The 21,021-nt window shown below is 29.8% G+C and overlaps 1 protein-coding gene across 6 annotated transcripts; it reads right to left on the reverse strand.

Moving 5' to 3' along the window:
* Nucleotides 1-12,752: 12,752 nt before the first annotated feature.
* Nucleotides 12,753-17,571, reverse strand: LOC112292810 (protein HEAT INTOLERANT 4). Of its 6 annotated transcripts, none has more exons than XM_090256399.1 (13): nt 17,272-17,569; nt 16,183-16,333; nt 15,823-15,915; nt 15,559-15,622; nt 15,232-15,290; nt 14,932-15,059; nt 14,743-14,802; nt 14,576-14,634; nt 14,331-14,419; nt 14,039-14,077; nt 13,783-13,845; nt 13,480-13,656; nt 12,753-13,186 (listed from the first exon to the last, which is right to left on the reverse strand). In XM_090256399.1, the coding sequence occupies exons 2-13, from the start codon at nt 16,285-16,287 to the stop codon at nt 13,139-13,141; spliced, it is 984 nt and encodes a 327-aa protein (XP_090112525.1). In that variant the 5' UTR covers nt 16,288-16,333; nt 17,272-17,569; the 3' UTR covers nt 12,753-13,138. The 6 variants fall into 6 exon arrangements, with proteins under 6 accessions (XP_090112525.1, XP_090112526.1, XP_090112524.1 ...); XM_090256400.1 differs by having other exon boundaries at nt 16,183-16,336; XM_090256398.1 differs by having other exon boundaries at nt 16,183-17,125.
* Nucleotides 17,572-21,021: the final 3,450 nt, after the last annotated feature.

A 21,021-nucleotide genomic window follows, 5' to 3' on the forward strand; every position in this document is an offset into this window, starting at 1 on the left:
ACCTAAAACTTTAATGTTTCACCTAATTAACAAGTCATTTCTAATTCTCATCACATTGTTGGCCATCCTATATTTGCTTCATCTTCTTAAAATCTATCACTTTGGTTTGAGAGTTTCTTAAGTTTAGCTAGTATTTCTTAGTAATAAATGTAATCATAATTAAATAATTTAAACTACACCAATTGTCTAATTTTCTTGTTTTTCCAAGTTTATTGATTAAACACCAAGACATATTATTTATATCTTTAGTTTCTATAGGTGTATTTATCAAAATAATGTTATATAGTTTAAAATATTTTTTATGTAGAACTTTGTTGTGTAAATAAAGATTGTCACACACAACATATTGAGGGCCATAAATCAATCACAAAGTATGCAAACTAAACCAAATACAAATGCACAACCAACACACTTTTAAGAAAAAGATGGTGAATCTATATACAACTAAGCCAAGCTATCTTTCACACCATAAAGGAAGAATCCAAGGCTACAAGTGTAAATAGAAGAAAATCCTAAAGCTTTAATAGATAGCTAAATCATCATAGCCAAGCAAATCCTTATAATACAAGTTTTCTCTCTCTCAAAACTACTTACAATACTTGACTTGACAAGAATGTTAAATCAAGGGGATTTCTCTACCAAAATCTTCAAATTCTATTTGATATTAATAAAGTTAACTAAGAAAAAAAATAAGTGGATAAAAAAACCACTAAACCAAAGTAAATTATATACATCTAACAAGATTTGGCACCCAATGTCATGTCAAGTGACAACTTAGTTATTTTGCCAAAATATTGTGTATTTCTAAGTATGAAAGCTATGGTTGCTATCTATGTAGATTAGTAGCTATCTAAAAAAATAAAAAAAAAGTCGCCTAATTCTATAACTACAAGTTTAAGTAAAATTCTAAAAGTTATAAAGTATTAGTTGTGGTATGTGGAGAATATGCATGCCAAAATATATATAAATATTTGTATTAGTTTACCTTTTTTATTCATTTGTAACAAATCCATGATATCAAATCAACTAAATTAGTATAGATTTTACTTTTGCAAAATGTTAAACTTGTCTAAGATATATTGGAATGTTAGAGATTGAAACATAGCTTAAAAGTATATCAATCTTAATATCTAATGTATAGCCTTTTGGTTGGTCCATATATATCTCGTCTTCAAGATCTCCATTCAAGAATGTTGTCTTGATATTCATTTCATGAACTTCCAAATCTTCAACTGCAAGTAGTCCAAGAAGTGTACAAATTGAGGTCATTTTTGTCACTAGAGCAAAAGTCTTATTATAATCAATACCTTCTTTTTGCACATAACCTTTTGCAATGAGTCTTGTCTTGTAGTATTCTATTGAACCATTTGTATTATATTTGATCTTAAAAATCCATTTGCAATCAATTGATTTTTTGTTTACTTGTAATGGTATCAAAGTCTAAGTCTTGTTGTCAATGAGACTATGGTGTTCTGAATCCATTGCTTCTTTCTACCTTTAAGTATAATTCCTTTCCATAGCTTCAATGATAGTAGCTGGTTCTTTACTATTTGTGTCAAAAGCATGTACTATACATGTTGAAGATATGATTGACTTGAAAAGAATCCAAGCCAATGTTGATTCATTAATAACTTATTATTGTGCCAAAAGTCGAGCTCTTATACACATCATTATAAGTAAAGATGGAGGTGGAGGTGAGATTGGAGGTGGGTTTAAAACTTTCCACAACTATAATAGGAGTTTGATTAAGGACATATGTTGCAATATTAATGGTTTTTTCTCACCATGCATTTGAAAGTTGTTTATGCTATAACATATACCTCGCACTCTCAAATAATGTTTGATTCTTGCATTCTGCAACTCCATTTTGTTGAGGCATATAAGGCATTGAAAATTGTCTTTCAATGCCATGTCGTTCACAAAACTGTTTGAAGGCCTTAAATGTGTACTCTCTACCATTGTCATTACATAATTTTTGAATCTTAAAGCCTATTTTTTTCTCAATTAAAGCCTCAAAAATCCTAAAATTATCCAAGACTTCAAACTTTTGTTTCATGAAATATATAAAAAAAATTCTTGAAAAATCATCAATAAAGTAATAAAATATTTTGTTCTTCTATGATATGTTATCTTTATAGGACAATTTACATTGGAATGTATCAATTTGAAGAGTTTTGTTGCATGAGTACCATCTTTTGTTGGAAAAGCATCACAATATTATTTTTTATAAATGCATCCCTCACAAAACTCTAACTTTGTGTCCTTGCCTATGTCTAGATGAGTGACCATATGACCTGCTTGTAGTTTGTTCAAGCCCAAAATACCAAGAAGACTATATCATTGATGCTAGACATCAGCCTTGTTCAAAATTTGTTTTATCTCAATAACAAGAAAAGTCTTTTTTTATCTTCATCTAAAGATTCCAATAGCTTGTATAAGCTACTATGTCCAACACCTTTGATGGTTGTATTGTCTCATTTCATGAGACATATATCAGCATTAATCTTTGCAACCTTGATCCATTATTTTGCCAACAAAAAGAAAATTCTTGGCTAATCTTTCAACATGTAAGATATCATGTACATCCTTGCAAACATTGTTTAGAAATTGGAAAGAAATCTTATCATTATTTTTGATAGCAAGTCCAGTATTATCGCCTAAATAGACTTTAGAGCCTTTTGATAGATTTTTGTAACTTAAAAATGAACTTTGATTTTTGTCATGTATTGAGAAGCACCAAAATTGATATACCATTCTTTATCACTTATAGTAACAGATAACGCAACTACAAAGACAGATTTATCATCCTTTCGATCTTTCTTATCTATTGTATTAACTTGCTCTTTTTAAAAATTCTTCTTTAATTTTTTTGACTTTGTGTCCTTCTCTTTAGTCCAACACTCTTTCTCATAGTGACCTTTCTTTCCACAATATCTGAATTTGACATCTTTCTTGTGATTATGTGAAGACCTTGCATAAGTATGAATATGAGAATGTGACTTGGATTTTCTTTCCATAGCCAATGCTGTCTTGGAGGTTGATTTGACATTCTTGTTGTGAGACTCTTGCTATAATAGTTGAGTTGTGATCATTTGTAATGTTAGTTTTGCTAGAGGTCTTGTTCCTAGTATCACTATCAATATCCAATATGATTTCAAAAGACCTCCTAGTAATGCCATTATAAAGTATGTATCAAAAACCTTCTCACCAATAGAAGAAAGTTACTCAACTATCTCCTATAGCTTATATATATATGCATGATAATGCTATCACCTTTACTTATTTGTATGGTCAAGAATCCACAAATCAAGTATAATAGACTCAAAGTATTTTTTTTTACCTTGTATGTTGCTTCCATACCTTGCCATGCTACTTGTGCGCTTTCTATCTTACTCATGGTCAAAAAATTTGTACCTGTAAGATATAAATAAATTATAAATAATGCCCTTTGGTCTATATCTTTCTATTTTTCTAACTCTTCTAGATCTACAGGTAATTCAATAGATTTTTTATATTTTCCATAAAAAAACCTTCCATAAATCCTTATCAATGAAGACAAATTGGATTTTTTCCTTCTACAAGTGTCAATTGTCTCTATCATGTTTTTCTATAATATAGTACTCCATTGCCATCTTACAAGAAATATGCCCCGAATACAAGGAATTGGAAAAATAGAAGAAGAAATAGGAGGTGAATAAAAATGAGATCTAGGTAAGATTTTACAGTTACTTGTAGACTTTTTGAATATTAATAAAAAATATCAAAGAATTTTTAAAAATTTCTAAAATATTTTTAAAATATATAAAATTGTATCACTAGCAGTCTCAAAAACAATTAATTCAAAATTCCAAAAATTGTGATTTCTAGAGCTTTCTATATGAAACTATGTCCAAAAACTTGAAAAAAAATAAAATAAAATAAAATATGGAGCTCCCTAATCTTAGAAGAGTTCTTTGGACTGTACTAGCCATGCTCCCATTGTCAAGCTCCACCACTGCTGCCACGTCCCACCAGATCTTCTCATTGTTGTCATTGAGTCTAATTGCTATTGGTAGGCTCCATAATTGATCTGATTAGATCAAATCAGTAGCTGCAAGCTCTAGCACCTATTACTTGGAGTACTAAAATTTGAAAATGCTCTTTTTCCTTCAAAATTAATGCCTTGTTGCTTCAATTATGAACCACCAAAAATATTAGTGGCTTGAGTTCTTGGCTTATTAGAGGTTTAACTCCTCTCAAGCTAATGCAAAAAATAAAACCTCTTCAAAATTGATCAAAAGATCAAGTCCTGCGAAACAACCTCAATTGATTCACTCAAACTCGTCAAAGGATAAGTCTCGAGTATTTAGGCTCTAATACCATATGAAAAAAATAAAGAAGAAGTATATTTCTAAGATAGAAGTTTTTGAAGCAAATACAAAAGAGTTTTCTATCTTACTATCAAAGCTTCAAGAGAACAAATGCTTAAAATGAACCTCTGCTTTTATTCTTTATATAGTACAAGTTCATGGTCTAACCACATGGACTTTCTAGTATGAATACACAAACAACTAGCCTAGTCAAAAATTTCCAATTGACATGTGGATACTTGTCTTGTTAGGTCATATGATGGCTTCGTAGGCTACAATGGCTAAATGATATTACTACCAAGAAATTGCAGCTACAACTTGTCAACCGGCAAAGCTGTATCAACTGCCCATTCTACTTTATGTCTAATATGAGTTATAAACTCTATTAATATTTTATAATATTCACTTATATGTATATGTATATATATATATATATATATATATATAGAAAAAAGAAAATAAAACACTATCACTTTTTAAAACTTGGCATTATAAATTAAATATTATATTTTATTAATAGTTTAATTTTTATTTTTATTTTAAATATTAAAATAAAAAATAAGTTTAATTTTTTTTTAATTTTTTTTTATCTTAATTTATATCTATCTATAGATTTTTATTTTTAGATGTATAAATTTTATTTATTAATTTTCTTTTCTTTATAAGTTTTATTTCACTAATATTTTTTAATTTTTTGTAATTGATTTTAAATTCACACACATATATATATATATATATATATATATATATATATATTTATCATTTTTTTAAATATCCAAATCATATTACTTAAATTTTTTTATTTTTCATTAAATACAAGAATAGAATAGTTTTAATATTCTTTTTATTTTATTTTATTTTATGATTTTTATAAAAAAATTGAGATCTTTGAATATTGATAGCACAAATTTCATTTTAAATAAGTTAATCAGGTAATGTTTTACTAAGAAGAATTAATATGGTGCTAAAAGACTTTATTTTTGCAACCATATTTATATTGAAATATAATAAGAAAGTTTGCTATTAAAATTAGTTGTAGCTTTTACATCTTCTAGAAGCATTTTCATTATTTAAAAAAGAAAATAGTTTCAATACTTAATTTTTTTAAAGTGCACACTTCAACCTCAAATTAAATTTATGTTACTTTTTGATAAAATTCAATTTCAAAAGAAAAAAAATTCTAGAATAGAATTTTATTTGATCTAGTTAATAGTTAAATAAATTAACAAGTTTTTATCTAAAATATATCTATTTAAGAAAATAAACATATATTTAATTTTAATATTTTTGATAAAAATTAGTAAAAAATATTTTTTGAATAAAGTTTAAAAGTTTTTATGCCATGTATTTATTAAAAGAAATTTTCTTTGACATCCTTAGTTTTTTTGATTCCTCTTGTTAAATAATAATATAACACTTTTTTTAACAATACTTGGAAAGAATTAAAATTTATATTTTTTTATTAAACATATTAAATTATTAATTTTTTATTATATTCCAAATTTTTAAAAAATATTCTACCAATATACTATTAGGTTTTGTTGTGATCTCTTTTTTTTTTGTCGTTGAGAGTCTTATATATATTTCTAAATGAATTATTTCTTTTATAAAGTCATCAATTACATAATATTATTAAAAATAGAATCTAATATATTATTAAATATTTAAATAATTTTTATATTTATTTATTTTTAAATATATAATAAAGTAAAGTTCTATCTGTACAAATTCTTATAAACTTTGATCCTAGTAATATATTTCCATGTTATCTATAATTTTTAATATTCAATGGTGTAAATTCTTTTTTGTTTTTAAAATTTTAAAAACCTCTTCATTAAAAAAAATTTGAATTTTTTTCTATTCAATTCTAAACCTTAGTCTTTATTCTTCAATCACGTTTTATCCATGTAGTTCAATTTTTCTTGAGTTATTTTTAATTGTAGTTATATAATAATAAAAAATATAATATAAAATTGTACTTTGTTTGTAGATTCTTTTGCTTCTATTTCATTTCTAGAAATGACAAGGATATAGTTCTTGCAAAATGATCCATAAAACTTTATAAAAAGTCCAAGTTTGAATAGAAATAATCTTTTTTTGTGTCATTAGTTTTATTCTTTGAGGCTTATTTTACTACTATTACATTTTAAAAGTAAATTGCAACATCTAATTCTATAATATTTTTCTAAATGAAATTAATAACTGTATAAAGTATTCTACAAGAGAATAGTCTAATATAAAAATCTTATTCTAAGTTTTATATTTTTCTAGATTACTTCTTTAAAATATATTTTTACTTGTGAAGAATCTATTGAACCAAGAACTGATCTTTCTTTTTTATCATGAAAATTGAAGAATATTTGTATTAATAAAAAATCCTCAAGTTTGATCTTTCTTTAAAATACTTTCTATGTAGCTTTTTTTCTTTTTTAGCTCAAAATTACTTGTAATTAGAGACTTTATATATCTCTTTCTTTATCTTATATTTTGATTCTTTCTAAAAAATAGTATTTATTCTAGGAAAATTTTAATAAGATTATTCTAATATTAGTATTTTTATATTAGTATTTTTATATTAGTTTTTAGATGAATATATTTTAGCTAATCTCAATCTTTTTCTATGAGTACTCTAAAAAAAAATCATAATTTATTATTATATAATAAGATGTTCACATTTTTATATAAAATATTTGAAATATAATAAAATTAATTTATATATATAGATATATACATTTCTATTTTAAGCTCTATTTTAATGCTAAAAATATCATTAAAGGGCTACTAAAGTATAGAATTTTTTTTTTAATATAGTATTTTTTCTAAGTTTCTTGCTTTCTTACCACATAATTTATATTCTTATAGATGATAGTATTCCGAGAGTATTTTAAATTTTGCAGATAATTTAAATTTTAAATTTTTATTGGTAATTATTAAAACTCTTAACACTACATAAAATAAAATTTAACTTTATCTAATTAAAGTTTTCATACAAAGAAAATTTATTTTTTAACACAAATAGATGTTAAAAAAAAAGTCTTTTATCTTAATTAATAAATAGTTCTTGTTTCTACAAAACGCCTCAAAATAATGGTAGTAGGGATTATTTTTGTTGTCATTTCTAAGAATTAAGATTCTACCTTATTGTTAAATTAAAAATTGATTGTTTTTATTTTTAAAAAACTAATAAGATTAATAATAATAAATTTTAGTTAGTAAAATTTGCAAATTTTTATTACGAAAAATATTATCCTTGCACTTAAGTATTTTTTTATGTTTTCATATAATACTTTATAGTAAAATTAGATATTTTTCTAAAACAATATCCCAAGATCTATTTATTAAAACTTATATAACTTTTTGTGCTTTAATAAAAATGAATAATATTTTTTCATTTTTTTCAAATCTTGCACGTCCAAATATTATAATAAATACATCAAAAGATACATCTTTTCATGAAAAATTGTATTTTTTTATATTATTGAATTAAATAATATGTAAATATAAATGTTTTTTATTGTTTAGTGTTAAAAAGAGAAAGCTTGTAATTACTTATCTATTTCAATTAAATTAAAGCTTTGTTACTTTTCTTTGTTAATCTTCATTTCTCCTTTATTAATTTTCTTTTATCTTAAGCTTCTTGTAACTGGTTTATTACTTCATTCTTTATTTTTTAATAAGCCTATGAAGAATTCAATCCTAATTTACTACAACATTAACAATTTACAAATTAAGCTCTTGAAGTAATATATTCTAGTCTTATATGCTATAATAATGTCAATCTTTAACCTAAATTTGCAAGATATGATGCTTCTAACTCAATAATTTTTTTCCTCTAATATACTTTCAAGATAACTCAAAAATATTTAGTATGTGGATAGCAAGATCTCTTAGATATTTTTTTATATCTTTTAATGTCATGTCTAATGACTTTGATTTATATTGTATATAAATAATAATATATTATTTATATTTTTATATTTTTCTACCAATTTATTATGATAATAATAGAATTAGAATACATATAATATTTTTTTTGAAAAAAATAAATAATTAAGTAGAAATTGCTGCAATAACTCTAATATATGTAATTTACATTATATCTTATGTGTCTATTGATAAAGGATTTGAATTAGAAGCATATGCACTTTATAATAATATTGTTTGTTGTAAAATTTTATATAAGAGGATTAATTTTAGAAAAAAAAAAAAAAAATCTAGTACTATTATTTGCTATTTTAAAGACTTTATTAACTAATTGATTTGATAATCTATATCTTAGTCTTTATTATTTTTTTATATTTCTTTTAACATGTATCTTCTAACTTGATCTACAAAAGTTCTAACCAATATTAGATTAGTTTAGACATCATGGTTGATTATTAAGATTTGAGCTATTTTAAAGTTATTTTTTAAAAGTGTCCTTATTTACTATTACATTGTAATCAATAAAAATTAAATATATATTATATAAAGTTTTTAATATTATATGTATTTTTATTATCCTTCTTTCTAAATCTTAGTTTTTTTTTTTTTTTTTTTTTTTTTTTTTTTTTTTTTTTTACAAATTATATTTGTAAAATTATTCTAAAGATTCGTAAAATTGAATTGTAACTAATTCACTTCTTGACTATCTTGTAACTCAATATCTCTATTTTTAGAAATAGTGATGCATATATTATCTTCACTACTTTTAATTATTTTTAGATTATTTTTTAAAATATCTTATTAATTTTAATGAATACTAATTTAAGAAAGGATATAAAAATAATTTATTATAAAATTAAATACAAAAAGAAACCTACAATATTTGGACTAAGTATTATAACCTGTTAGAGTAAAATTATTTTTTAGTAATCAAATTATTCATCTAAACTTCCATCTTCAAGTAAATATGTATACATAGAATTAATCAAAAATTCGACTCTTTAAATTTATCATTTATAGGTCTTTTTTTTAAAAGATTATCTAATGTTAATAACTTATTATATTACAATTATAAGAATTTTTAAAAAACAATATTTATTATTTTTCATGTCAAAATTTTAATTAATTCTAAACCATATTGTCAGATTAAGAGAAATTTAGCTTGAAAATGCACAAGGCATCTAGTTGTAGAAAAATGTGATCTTAACTTGGAGTTGGATTATAGTTCCAAAACAATAAGCATAACGTGCTCAAAAACACATTGGCAATCTTAAACAAACCTTAAACAATACTAATAAATAATCCCAATTAGATCTTAAAGAAATGACAAGAAACCAAAAAGAAACTCTAAAAAATATTAAAATAAATATTAAAGAAATTTAAAAGAGATTTAAATAAATCTTTAAAAAGAACCCTAAAGAAAAGAAAAGAAAAAAAAAAAAAAAAAAAAAAAAAAAAAAACACTCAAGAAATTCATCAAAAATTTAGAAGAAAACATAGTCAAAGATTAAATAAACATTACAGTAGTTATTTTTACACTAACTATTGATCTTAATTCAAATTATTTTTACATCTCAAATTATTGGTTAACAACAAGCACACAAAGTTTCAAGAAAATCTAACTTATAGATTGGAATAAATGGCTCATAATATGCTTTAGTGTCAATTGTGTTCTTTTTCCAATCTCTATCCAAATCTTTTAGTAAAATATCTCCTTCTTTAACTATCAATTTCTTCTCAAAATTTGCACAAATATTAAAAAAAAATGGCCAATCATTAGTACACCAAACAAAATTCTAATCAAACCTTAAGATTACTCAAAATCTAAGAACCTTCATTGACCTTTAAAACCCAATTTCTAAAAAATTAACTCACTTAAACTTCAATTTCTTTTGATTTGACCATCTAATTGAGTTCAAAATTATATTCCAAATTTAGTACAATATCATTCATAAACTTGCAATAAAACATTTGTGAGTCTATTATAAAATTCGTTTAATTTATCAAAATATGATCTTTTTTTTAATTAACACATCATAGAGTCACTCAAAACAACTTCAACTTTGCAAAGCTCTCACAAAGTCAATATAAACTCAAATCATTCAAATTCAACATTTATAGAAACTCAATCAAGTCTGCTATAAAAATCCACACTTCATTTAACAAAAGAGAGCTCTATCTATGGTAAATGTGTGGTTTTGTGCATTGAGATCTGGTTTTAACCTTCGTTAATAACCAACCTTCTTTAGGCACCAATTTAAGATTTATCTAAGTATTTTTTTTTTTATTATTTATTTCTTTTCTTTACTTCTACCTAAAGTTACCTATAATACTATTGTGCTAATCTAATTTGTTTTGTCTTGCATATGGCCCTACAAAATAAATATGAGCCTTTTTTACAAAAAGGTAGTATTAGCACTTATTAGTTTTACTATCCCTATAACTATTATTTATATTTCTAAAATAGTTTGCTACTATATTTAAAATAAGTTCTTCTATAATATATTAATTTCTTCTTTCTTTTACTCAATACTTGTGTTACAACATAATAACGTAGAATTGATGAGTTATATATTGCTAAGGCATTGATATTTGTATTCTATTGCTAATATATTAGCACATAGGATATGTCTTTTAATCTTATTATATTAATGCTAAAACTTTCTATTGCAATCTTGACTATATAATAACCAAGATTAATTAGAAAGTTGCAATAGAACTTATAGATTACATATAATATCTTTAAAATGAAATCTAATCTTAGATATGTAGTAATGATGAATATTATTAGAAAAAATATATTTGATATCAATTTAATATTAATTTTTTATTTATTTATTTTTAAATAACAATAGATAATAAATATTCTTAAAGTACCAAGTACATCTTTAATTTGTTAACATCAACAATGACAAGTTTTTGATTGAAATATTCTATGTCTACAAAAATGATGATTCAATTAGATATGAAATGTTAAATCTTATAATGTTTATATTATTTATTTCATTAAAACAAGAACCTTAAAATATATATTTTGGTCATTATAAATAGCATATATTATTCAACTTTACATATTCTATTGCTAGATAAAAAATAAAAAATAAAAAAACAGGACTAATTAATTCATTACAAGTTAGTTATTCTAACAATTTAGATTCTACAAAAGGAGAAAGTTTACTACATCCTTGAAGTTGAGACCATGCATTCTTTAGACATTATCAATTATAACACATATACTAGTTAACTTTTTTTTAATTAAAACTTTTAATTTTATTTAGTAAATTTATAACATGATTGATGAATTTTTCTTTTCATTCATAGGGTAAAAAAATTAAAATAAATATAAAAATAACTATCTTATGCAATATCCTAATTGGTAGATTTTGCTTGCCATTTGTTTATAGATGCTATAATATGAAAACAATGCACTAAGTTTTATTTCAATTATTTTTTTGTTAAAATTGAATTTACTTTCTAAAAAAAAAAAAAAAAAAAAAAACTTGAAATATCAATAAAAAACTTGATTGAAGTAAAAAAACAGTAAAGAAATATGACAAGCAGGAGATTGTGGTAATAATAAGAATTGTGGTGACATTAGCATCCTCTCTCTCTCTCTCTCTCTCTCTCTCTCTATATATATATATATAGTAAATGAATGAATCATATATCTATGCTATTTAATTTTAATAAATTAATTCATCTATGCTATTCACTGTTTTCATAAATTAAATTAAATATTGCGAATGAATGAATCACACATCTATGCTATTTGAGTGATTAAAATTAAGTAGAATATCTTTTCAAAAAACATCAAGAACTATTCCTAAAAGCAAATTGAATCTATAAATAATTCTAATTATACCAAGTGGCAATAAAAACTTCTGTTAATAAACTAGGTATGACACGTGACTATGAAAAAATCAGCCAAGCAGAGGAAAGCCAAGGGAGCTGGAGAGAAGCAATTAAGAAATATGGAACATTGATACAATATAAATACAATAATAAATGTTAGGTAATATTAAGAACTTGTTTTATAAAAGGTGTTTGATAATTACATAATGTTCAAATAAAATACATAAATTGAGGATTGCATAAGATTTTCCAAAAACACTACAGATTGTTTGCCAACTACTACGTCGTGTATGCAGATTTCTTACAATCACATTTACATGTAAGTTTCTCAAAAAATTCAACCATAATCAAGACTATTATTTCAAAACAAAAACCAGGATGAACTCTTTGCATATTGCGTAATTAATACACAGAATGCAAATTACGTCATTTTGAACAAATTCACCTAAAGGCACTCCATGGCTGTGAACATACGCACATACTTCTAGCTTAATTTGTCAGCAAAAAAGACGGGTTGCCAAGAATATTTCATAGTAACCTCCAACAGTACCCTGGTCCGTCAAAACACATTGATAAGTAGTAGATAAATTAATTGATTCCAATCTGACTATGGGAATACAAGATGGGTACGTTTTGACGTCTCATTTTCTTTATTGAAGAAAATTGGCCGCAGCTACTTTAGATCCCGCAAGTACATTTGTGGTTTAAGAAACTCAAGTGCACTACTCCAAGGTGGAGTAAAACTGGAATTACCAGGCAATCATCAGTGGCTAATGGATTCCATATACAAGGGCACGTACAGGCCCATAACATAACTATTCATAGAAAAAAAATCTATGCAGTATAAGTGGAAGGAACAGAAGAAATGAGTATGAAAGATCCAGAAGCAAAAGCTACAAAACTAAAGGGATTGGAGGTATCTGGGTGTAGAAACCAAACTAATAAGAGGTCTCCACAACAGACGGATGACATTCAGTGGCCGACTGCAGAACCGAAGTAATGTTCAGGGGAATCTACAGGACCTCCGTAGCCTTCCCATAATACCTATTGATAAATGCACTCTGCAAGACGAATAATCCCAGAGTTAGAATAACCACATGCATATTACTCACAACAGAACCCAGAAGAAAGAATGAATAAACGGTACTGACTGAGAAGTAACCCCGGCTTTAACAACACATATAGCAAAAATAGGACACTGCGACACGGCCATCATGGATTTCAGCTCAATATCAGGACCAAAAAATGCAAATAGCAAGAACAGGTATGAATTCGCATGCACTGAAATTACTTTGTACCAGGACTTCTAACCCAAAGAACGAAAAACCACTGAAGGTATAATTACTCAACACACCTTCATCTCAGAAATGTCGGGATACTTGTCGCTCTTTGCAGGATAAAACTTGTAAAATTTCATGTTCTGAAATCCTTCAATCAAGTCTTTGCTCATATCTTCAAGTGCCTTCTTACGTGCTAATTTGGCCTCCCGAACTTTTTTCTTTTCCTTGCCAACGAGATCTTTGAGAAAAACCTGCTCATCGAAAAAACGAAAAAAACCAGATCATTTTAATTCCGAAGGAAATAAGGTAGACAGCGCAATGGCCAATGCCATAAGACCTCAGGGGTTCTGTGAGGATATGGCAAGTTAAGAAATTACCATGAACTTCTCCCTTTCTTCAGCAGGAAGCTCCTCTTCTGTGATCAGATTGTCAACAAACTCCTGCATTGTGAAGAATGTACACTCAGTGAACCAAGATCATCAATACGATGGAGAGGCTTAGCGTAATGAGCAAAATCTGTACTTGAAAAGGCAAATCGATATGGTGCAAGGTCTTTGGCGAAACGGAATGTATCATAGATAACAGCAAGTTACTTCTCAGGGGTAAGAGAAAAGATGAGAATGTGAGTCTTACATCGAACTCATCGAACTGCCAATCATACTCGCACACAACCTGGCGTGTGCACCATCCAGAAGTTAACAACAGTAACGGAGATAACTGAAAAGATTCGTTTTCACCATGTGACAACTGAACACATTTTGGATCACACTACAAGGAATACCAGACAACTCGTAGATATTTGTCTAACAGCTGAGTTAACGATCTGCCTGATGGCGCTGTGATCAGGTAATAAGGCATGGTTGAGGCTGTTCGTCCAAGGCTCAAGGACAGGTCACAAACAAGCATGAAGGTAATGATTAGGTACCGGAGGTTTGCTTTCGTCCTCGAAGGGGTACATGATATTCACCACTGTTTCATCCACTGTCTCATCCTCCTTCAAAGGAGAGTAAATGTCTGCACACATTGACCACTTGAATTAGTTTCAACCCATGACCCCACTCCATTTGCCAAGATTGGTCACATGTAAAGCCAGAATTCTACAAAATCAGGTTCAGGTAACACGAATTCAGGTAACAGAAACATGGATGCGAAGAAAGAGGGATAACTTACAGGGAAGGCAGTATTCGTACTTCTTTATCCGCTCCTGCTTTAGCTGCTTCAAGGCAGCCCTGCAATTTCACGTACGAAATCAAACCAACATCCTCCACAAACAGTGCTCTGGAAATGCCCCAATTCGTAGGTAAAGCTGCAAACGATAGAATGTGTGAGGAGCGTACCTTCTCTGAGTGCATTTCAAAGTGAAAATTTTCGTCTTAACCCGTTCTACCGCACGAATACTGCAACATGCATTGCATTGTTAGTGAACTAGCCAAATCAGAGAAGCATTACTCGTTTGTACATTACAAAGTCGTACTCGTTAATACACTTATTCTAGGGGGGAAATGAGCGCAAAGTTAAGTTCTCACTCCATCACATCAGGGGGGATAAATGGAATCCAGTCCATTTTCATCTCCTTCATGGGAACAATTAGCTCCTCTTCTCTTTGCACGGACTTGATACCTATCTTATCGGAAGGAGGAAATGGAGATGTTACCTGCGGAAATGAACACCATACTCGTAAGTAGGTAAAAACACATGACATAATCAAGATAAATGAGGAACCACAAACTGTTAATAGAAAGAAAGCATATGTTCGAAAAACTATGTCTCTGGAATTCTAAGAATATAACAATACAAGTTACGAGAGGATGTGTTTGAAGGAATACCGCGACAACCGCAGGTATATGGATAACTCTCGAATTCTCAGGGAAATGCACCAGTTGTGCTGGGAAAACAGAAGACAAATAAAATTAGTTTTCAAGAAATACTTCATTTTCCAGTCTAATAAACAGTAAGCAGAAAATTAAGCCAGCAATAATTCTAATTTTTGAGCATGGAGGCGCACGAATGTACACGACAGTAATCTAACAGAAACATTAAAACCTCAACCAAGAACAACTCAACAGCCCAAAATCTACATCACTTGACAATATATAAAAATCAAACAGATAGACCTGAAAACACAATGTTCGCAAATGAAGTGAGAAACTTACGTTCTGTACATCCAAATAGATAGACACGCTTTCCATGTAATTTGCCTCCCTCTTCAAACTCATTCTGAACCACAACACAAGAATAGTTGAACATGGTTCCAAGGTTTATTTGAAACACGGCTCCAGATAACAAACAGCCTCCAAGTACTAGAAAGCTTCAGATAGCAGCGAAAGAGGGAGAGATGGAATTGTAAAAGTTCATCTCATCATTATCGAATACATCTAGGTGATACGTTCGTAACACATAGCAAAATACAAACTCACCTCAAGGTTTGTGAAATCCCAATCTATTTCATATACTTTGTCATATTGGTCCCATTCCGTGCCCACTGGAAAAGCTTCCTTCCACAAAGTACCCTGCAGTTTCGGCAAAATTCAGCTACGAAGCTGCTGGCTTACACACTACGGACAAATACAGATGCAAACACAACTGCTGTACACTGGAATACACATTCTAGCCAGCCTCTCGGGCATTTCTGTGAAGAGAGGCAATGCTATCCAGTAAGAGAAGCAGGCTCGTGGGAAAATATGCTCTCGCTCCACGAAATTGAAGCAACACTAGAAAGAATTACTTGTGTAAACTGCCGCAAAACTCATGCATTAGGGTTAGACAAGAGGGCACACCAGGGGCCGGTATTCTTCAATGGTTTCCTCAGGTGGAGGAGCAGCTTTCACTTTAGACACCCGTCGCTTGGACGTGGAGGCCATACTCGACTTTGGCAGTGGCATTCAGCCAACAACCGCCACTCAGACGCTGCTGAATTACTATGTGATTCTACTGTGCGGAAGTGCAATTCTATTAGGTTCAAACTTAAATAGTTAATTGCACAACGTATGACTACTAACTCCACGAGACACACCTCTCCAAATAAATTCAGAACCCTTGAAAAAAAATTGCGGATTGCTACCCCTCACTACACACTCTGAATCTACGCACAATTGTCAAACAAATACGCGAGCGCAAGCAGGAGTAGAGTGACACTACCGAGACAACTAAGCATATGTTTGAGGCACTTGGTCTGCGGCAACATCCATACAACTAAAACAGCTCAGGCTAGATCTCAACTTCCGAAACAAGGTAATGAAAGCGTGGACAGGACTCTGCCTGCTTTCCACGCTCTGTGAAAAGCCGTCAACCAACTACTACCGAGACAACCAAGCATATGTTTGAGGCACTTGGCATGTGGCAACATCCATACAACTAAAACAGCTCAGGCTAGATCTCGAAAACAAAGTAATGAAAGCGTGGACAGGACTCTGCGTACTTTCCACGCTCGGTGGAAAGCCGTCAACCAACTGACCCTCCAACAATTCTACGAAGCTCTGTATCCACAATCCCTCCCTACTCACCAAACCGACAATTCCTATGAGCGAGCTGAGACGCAGCCGAGAGCTGGCTCAGAGGGGAAAAAGAATTAACCTCCACTCCAACCTACAAATCATCACCATCGATTAGACTAAACCGAGTATCACGAACTCTTTCTCCCCTTGTTTCCAAAAATGCATGCCAGACAGATCCAGCACGCAACTGAACGAATGTTGTCGTCTTGTCGCCTGCCGATGATACCTTCCGAATGGCACAATTCCAGATGAAGAATGAAAAAAAAACGGAATGTTTCGATGGAAATGCTGGTCAAAATTTACAAGTTATCGCATGCCGCGACTGTAGCACAACATAAAGTATCGGCACCACCAGGGAAAGACCATACCTACCATGAAGCAACGGAAAGCCCAAGGGGCAATGAAAGCGACCGATTGAGCCCGTCCAAGCTGTCCGTTGGTGTTGAAACCCTAGCCCATGTAACACTCTCTCTCCGACCGTTGGGGTTGCAACACACACCCCCCCTCCCCTCGGTCCTGACGCTGAACGACAACCGCTCGCTGGCTGAAATCGGTAATGATCCCTGACGAAAAGCAACGCCTACCACGCCGCACACCTCTCTCTCTGACTGATTGAGAAGTTTTTAGCTCCCAAAGTCCTGCTAAATTTAGTAAAGTGACGATGCTGTGGTGAGCTTCATTGGTGAAACCACGCTAATACCCTAATATACACGGCCCTCCCCAATGCTTTCACTGATGTGTAATTACCAACCTCATTAATGTGTATCTTGGTGATTTACGGAAAAGTTCAACGAACGTTGGACGAGATCCGTGTCGTTGAGTTTTCCTGGAATGGAAGGGTTCGTCAGCACGATATGCAATTATAGGTGAGGACAGGGGACCTCCAGTCATGCAAACGTAGGCATTTACACAACTAGCCCATGCGCGTCTATCTAACGCAACCATGCTGGTGACCGGAGATTCCAGTTCTTCGGTTCCGTGAGCGAGATCGGCCTGGACCCAATTCGCCGGTGTCTCTCCGGTGGGTCTGTGAATGGGACGAAGGAGCTGTTCAAAGGTGGGGATGCATGCTGAATACATTTCTCGTGGCCCACCCATAGGTCACCCTCTACGATAAGACGACGCTGGTGTAAATCCCGAGAGGTGGAGACTTCTCATCAGATCTTTCGAGGTGATGGACAGAGCACATAGTGGATAATCCACTTAATGCCCTCAAGTACCTAGTAACTACGAAAATGTGCTCTGAACTGTTTATCAGAACAATTATCAAGAGTTAGCATGAAAAGGATAGGGGTAGGGCTTTGTGATTGCAGCAACACAAACTTTGCCCTATTATGATAAGCTAACCTGGGAATTATAATCATATATAAACAAAACCAGTACTTAAATAAAAACATTATGCATCTGACTTCAAACCAGATGAGGTCAACGCAGAGATACATCAATTATGAAAAACCTCAGCATCATTGAAGTGCACTGGATTGTACTAGGTCAACGCCAAACAGGAGGAGAGAGTGAAACGACATAAACAAGCGACCAAACACATGCAGACAATGCACAGAAGCATCGATCCTGAACGGCTGCCAAAATTAGGGCTAGGGTTAGGGTTCGAACTACACCACTGGTTCTCTTCATGCAGTACCGACTCATGCACGGCGGAAACTCGAGATTGGAACTGAGGTCGGCAGACTCAATGCCCAACCCCAATTCGATTACGGTTGTTCATTTCCCGATGCTAGATTCCTGACACCAATCTTCCCACTTCATGAGAGCCGTGGATTAGCGCCGCAATTCGTTTCCAACAATCCGAGGTGACGATGTTTTCGATTTTTGTAACTCGCCATCGTGAGAGTCCTCGATGGAAGATCAGGTTTTCTCGAAAGCATTGAACTTAAAGAGTGGTTGCGTTGCCTTGGGACGTGGCAGTTCATCGGTTGGGAAATCCATGGCTCCTAATTTTGTGAACTTCTCCAATTTCCCTTCTGCTATCAAATTTGCACAGTCGCGGCCTCGTTTCATCTCCGCGGCTTCGTTTGTTTCAGAATTTTCATGCATTTCGTTATGAGCGTTCGCCGTTGTTTGAAGAACTTGCTAAATTTCAAGCATTTCAGAGTCTCGATTGCCTTGTCGGGTATGGTATGGTATGCTTATTTGTATGTAATAATTTCTGGTGCTTACGCCAGTGGGATTGTTAAATTTTATCTTAATCTGGTTTCTGTTTTTTTATATTGATGTATACATTATTGAAATTGAACCAAAATTATTACGAACAAAAATAAGAATAATAATAATAAAATTAAAGAATTTATGTAAAATTGTACGATTTAAACAAAGCATACACAACTATTAGGTGTATTATTTACTATGTGGAACTTTGATGCATAATATACTGGTTTTAGAAAACACAATTTTGGGGGGTTTTATACTTAGAAGATTGGATGAGAAGTCTCAACTTTTAAATCCTTGTTAATTGAGATTGAGAAGTCTCACAAAGTTGACTTTATATTTAGAAAAACTATTGTAGAGATTTATTTTCTGGAATTTCTACTGAATCTATTTTTTTAAAGGGCTTTTACAAAATTTTAAGAATCTATGTCAAAAAATGTTTATATATATATATATATATAAATAATATTCTTATCATTATAATTTGAGTCAATATTTATGTTGATATATTTAGACTTGTGATAAAACAATGATGTAGTTAATTTCATGGCATCTTCTTACTAGTGGAAACATGTGTCATTGGCCATGAAAAAGGTGTGTAAGTTTAATTTGTGGTTGCTAAGTCAAAATTGACCACTCCTAAAGAAGTATTGACCAAGGAAAAAGAATATATACATATACATATATATACACATAAGAATGGAACCATTTATATTTCTTTATTGTAATTGGCAAGCATAATTTTTTTATTACAAAAATTAAAATAGCTATGTGAAAAGATCTTCCAGATAAACTATATTTATAGTCATATTTTTATCTGTGTTATTTTTAGAATATAGAAACTTGAACATATTTGAAGTTCATTATGAAATGACAACATATAACTATCCATGTACAAATATTGAGGTTCTAAGATCTATTCCTATATTTTTCAACAACTATCTTTGAGATCTATTAATGATCATTACAGATTCTACCTTTATTAGAAATTGCCTTAGCTCCAATTTGAACAGAATCTTTGCATATGATAGGTATCATATGATCCTTGGAAGAATAGTCAATTGTTCCTTGTAGTCTCTACATAAAAGTCTTACTTCTGTAACTTAATCAATGAGCTCTATAATGATTAGATGTGATCTATTACAAAATCCTTCACACAAAGCAATGTTTTGCAATAATATAATAGGAAATCCAACATTTAGCTCCAAGTTAAATTATAGCAATCTAGATGAACTTAAGCTATTCAAATACTTAATTGGATAATAATTACCATTATTGGCACTATCTTCTATGATTGTTATATTTTCCTTGAAATAAACACATGAAATTCTAAGAAATGTCTTCATTGCTTGCTTGTTTAGATCATCAACATCATAGTTTTGTGCAGATAAAATAGACCTATTGGAGAAATATTCATCTAATCCTAAATAGACAAATTAAATCAAATCATTTGATGTTGGACCTACTTTTGTATGTTTTAGAAGAATCATTATATTTTTCAATAGATTTACAATTATTGATTCATTTTCAGTTTTTTTAATAGAAATCATTTTTAGATATACTATAAAAAAATATTTTATTTCAAAAAAAACTCTTTAAAACTAATAATCTTATATAATACATATCTTCAAGAGCTCTTCAATAGATAATTAATTTTCATTCAATACACCTTTCAAAGGCATATTTTTGGTCAATTTATACACTTTAATGTTAGACCAAATCTTTGATTGTTGTAAAGAAGCATGAATAATCTCTTTTCTTGAGCCTTTAATATTAATATGAAGAATTTGTCAAAAATCTCTACTAAAGACTACAATAATTCTCCCAAATAACTTGTTAGTACCATTTATATATTAGAATCTTTCTTGACTACTTCAATAAAATGGAGATGTTTCATTGGTATCTCATCTCAAATGTTAAGAAATATCTTTTATAGCACGTATATATGGTATATTC

This window comes from Physcomitrium patens, chromosome 15 (assembly GCF_059467195.1).
Source record: "Physcomitrium patens ecotype Gransden chromosome 15, ASM5946719v1, whole genome shotgun sequence".
Lineage (NCBI taxonomy): Eukaryota > Viridiplantae > Streptophyta > Bryopsida > Funariales > Funariaceae > Physcomitrium > Physcomitrium patens.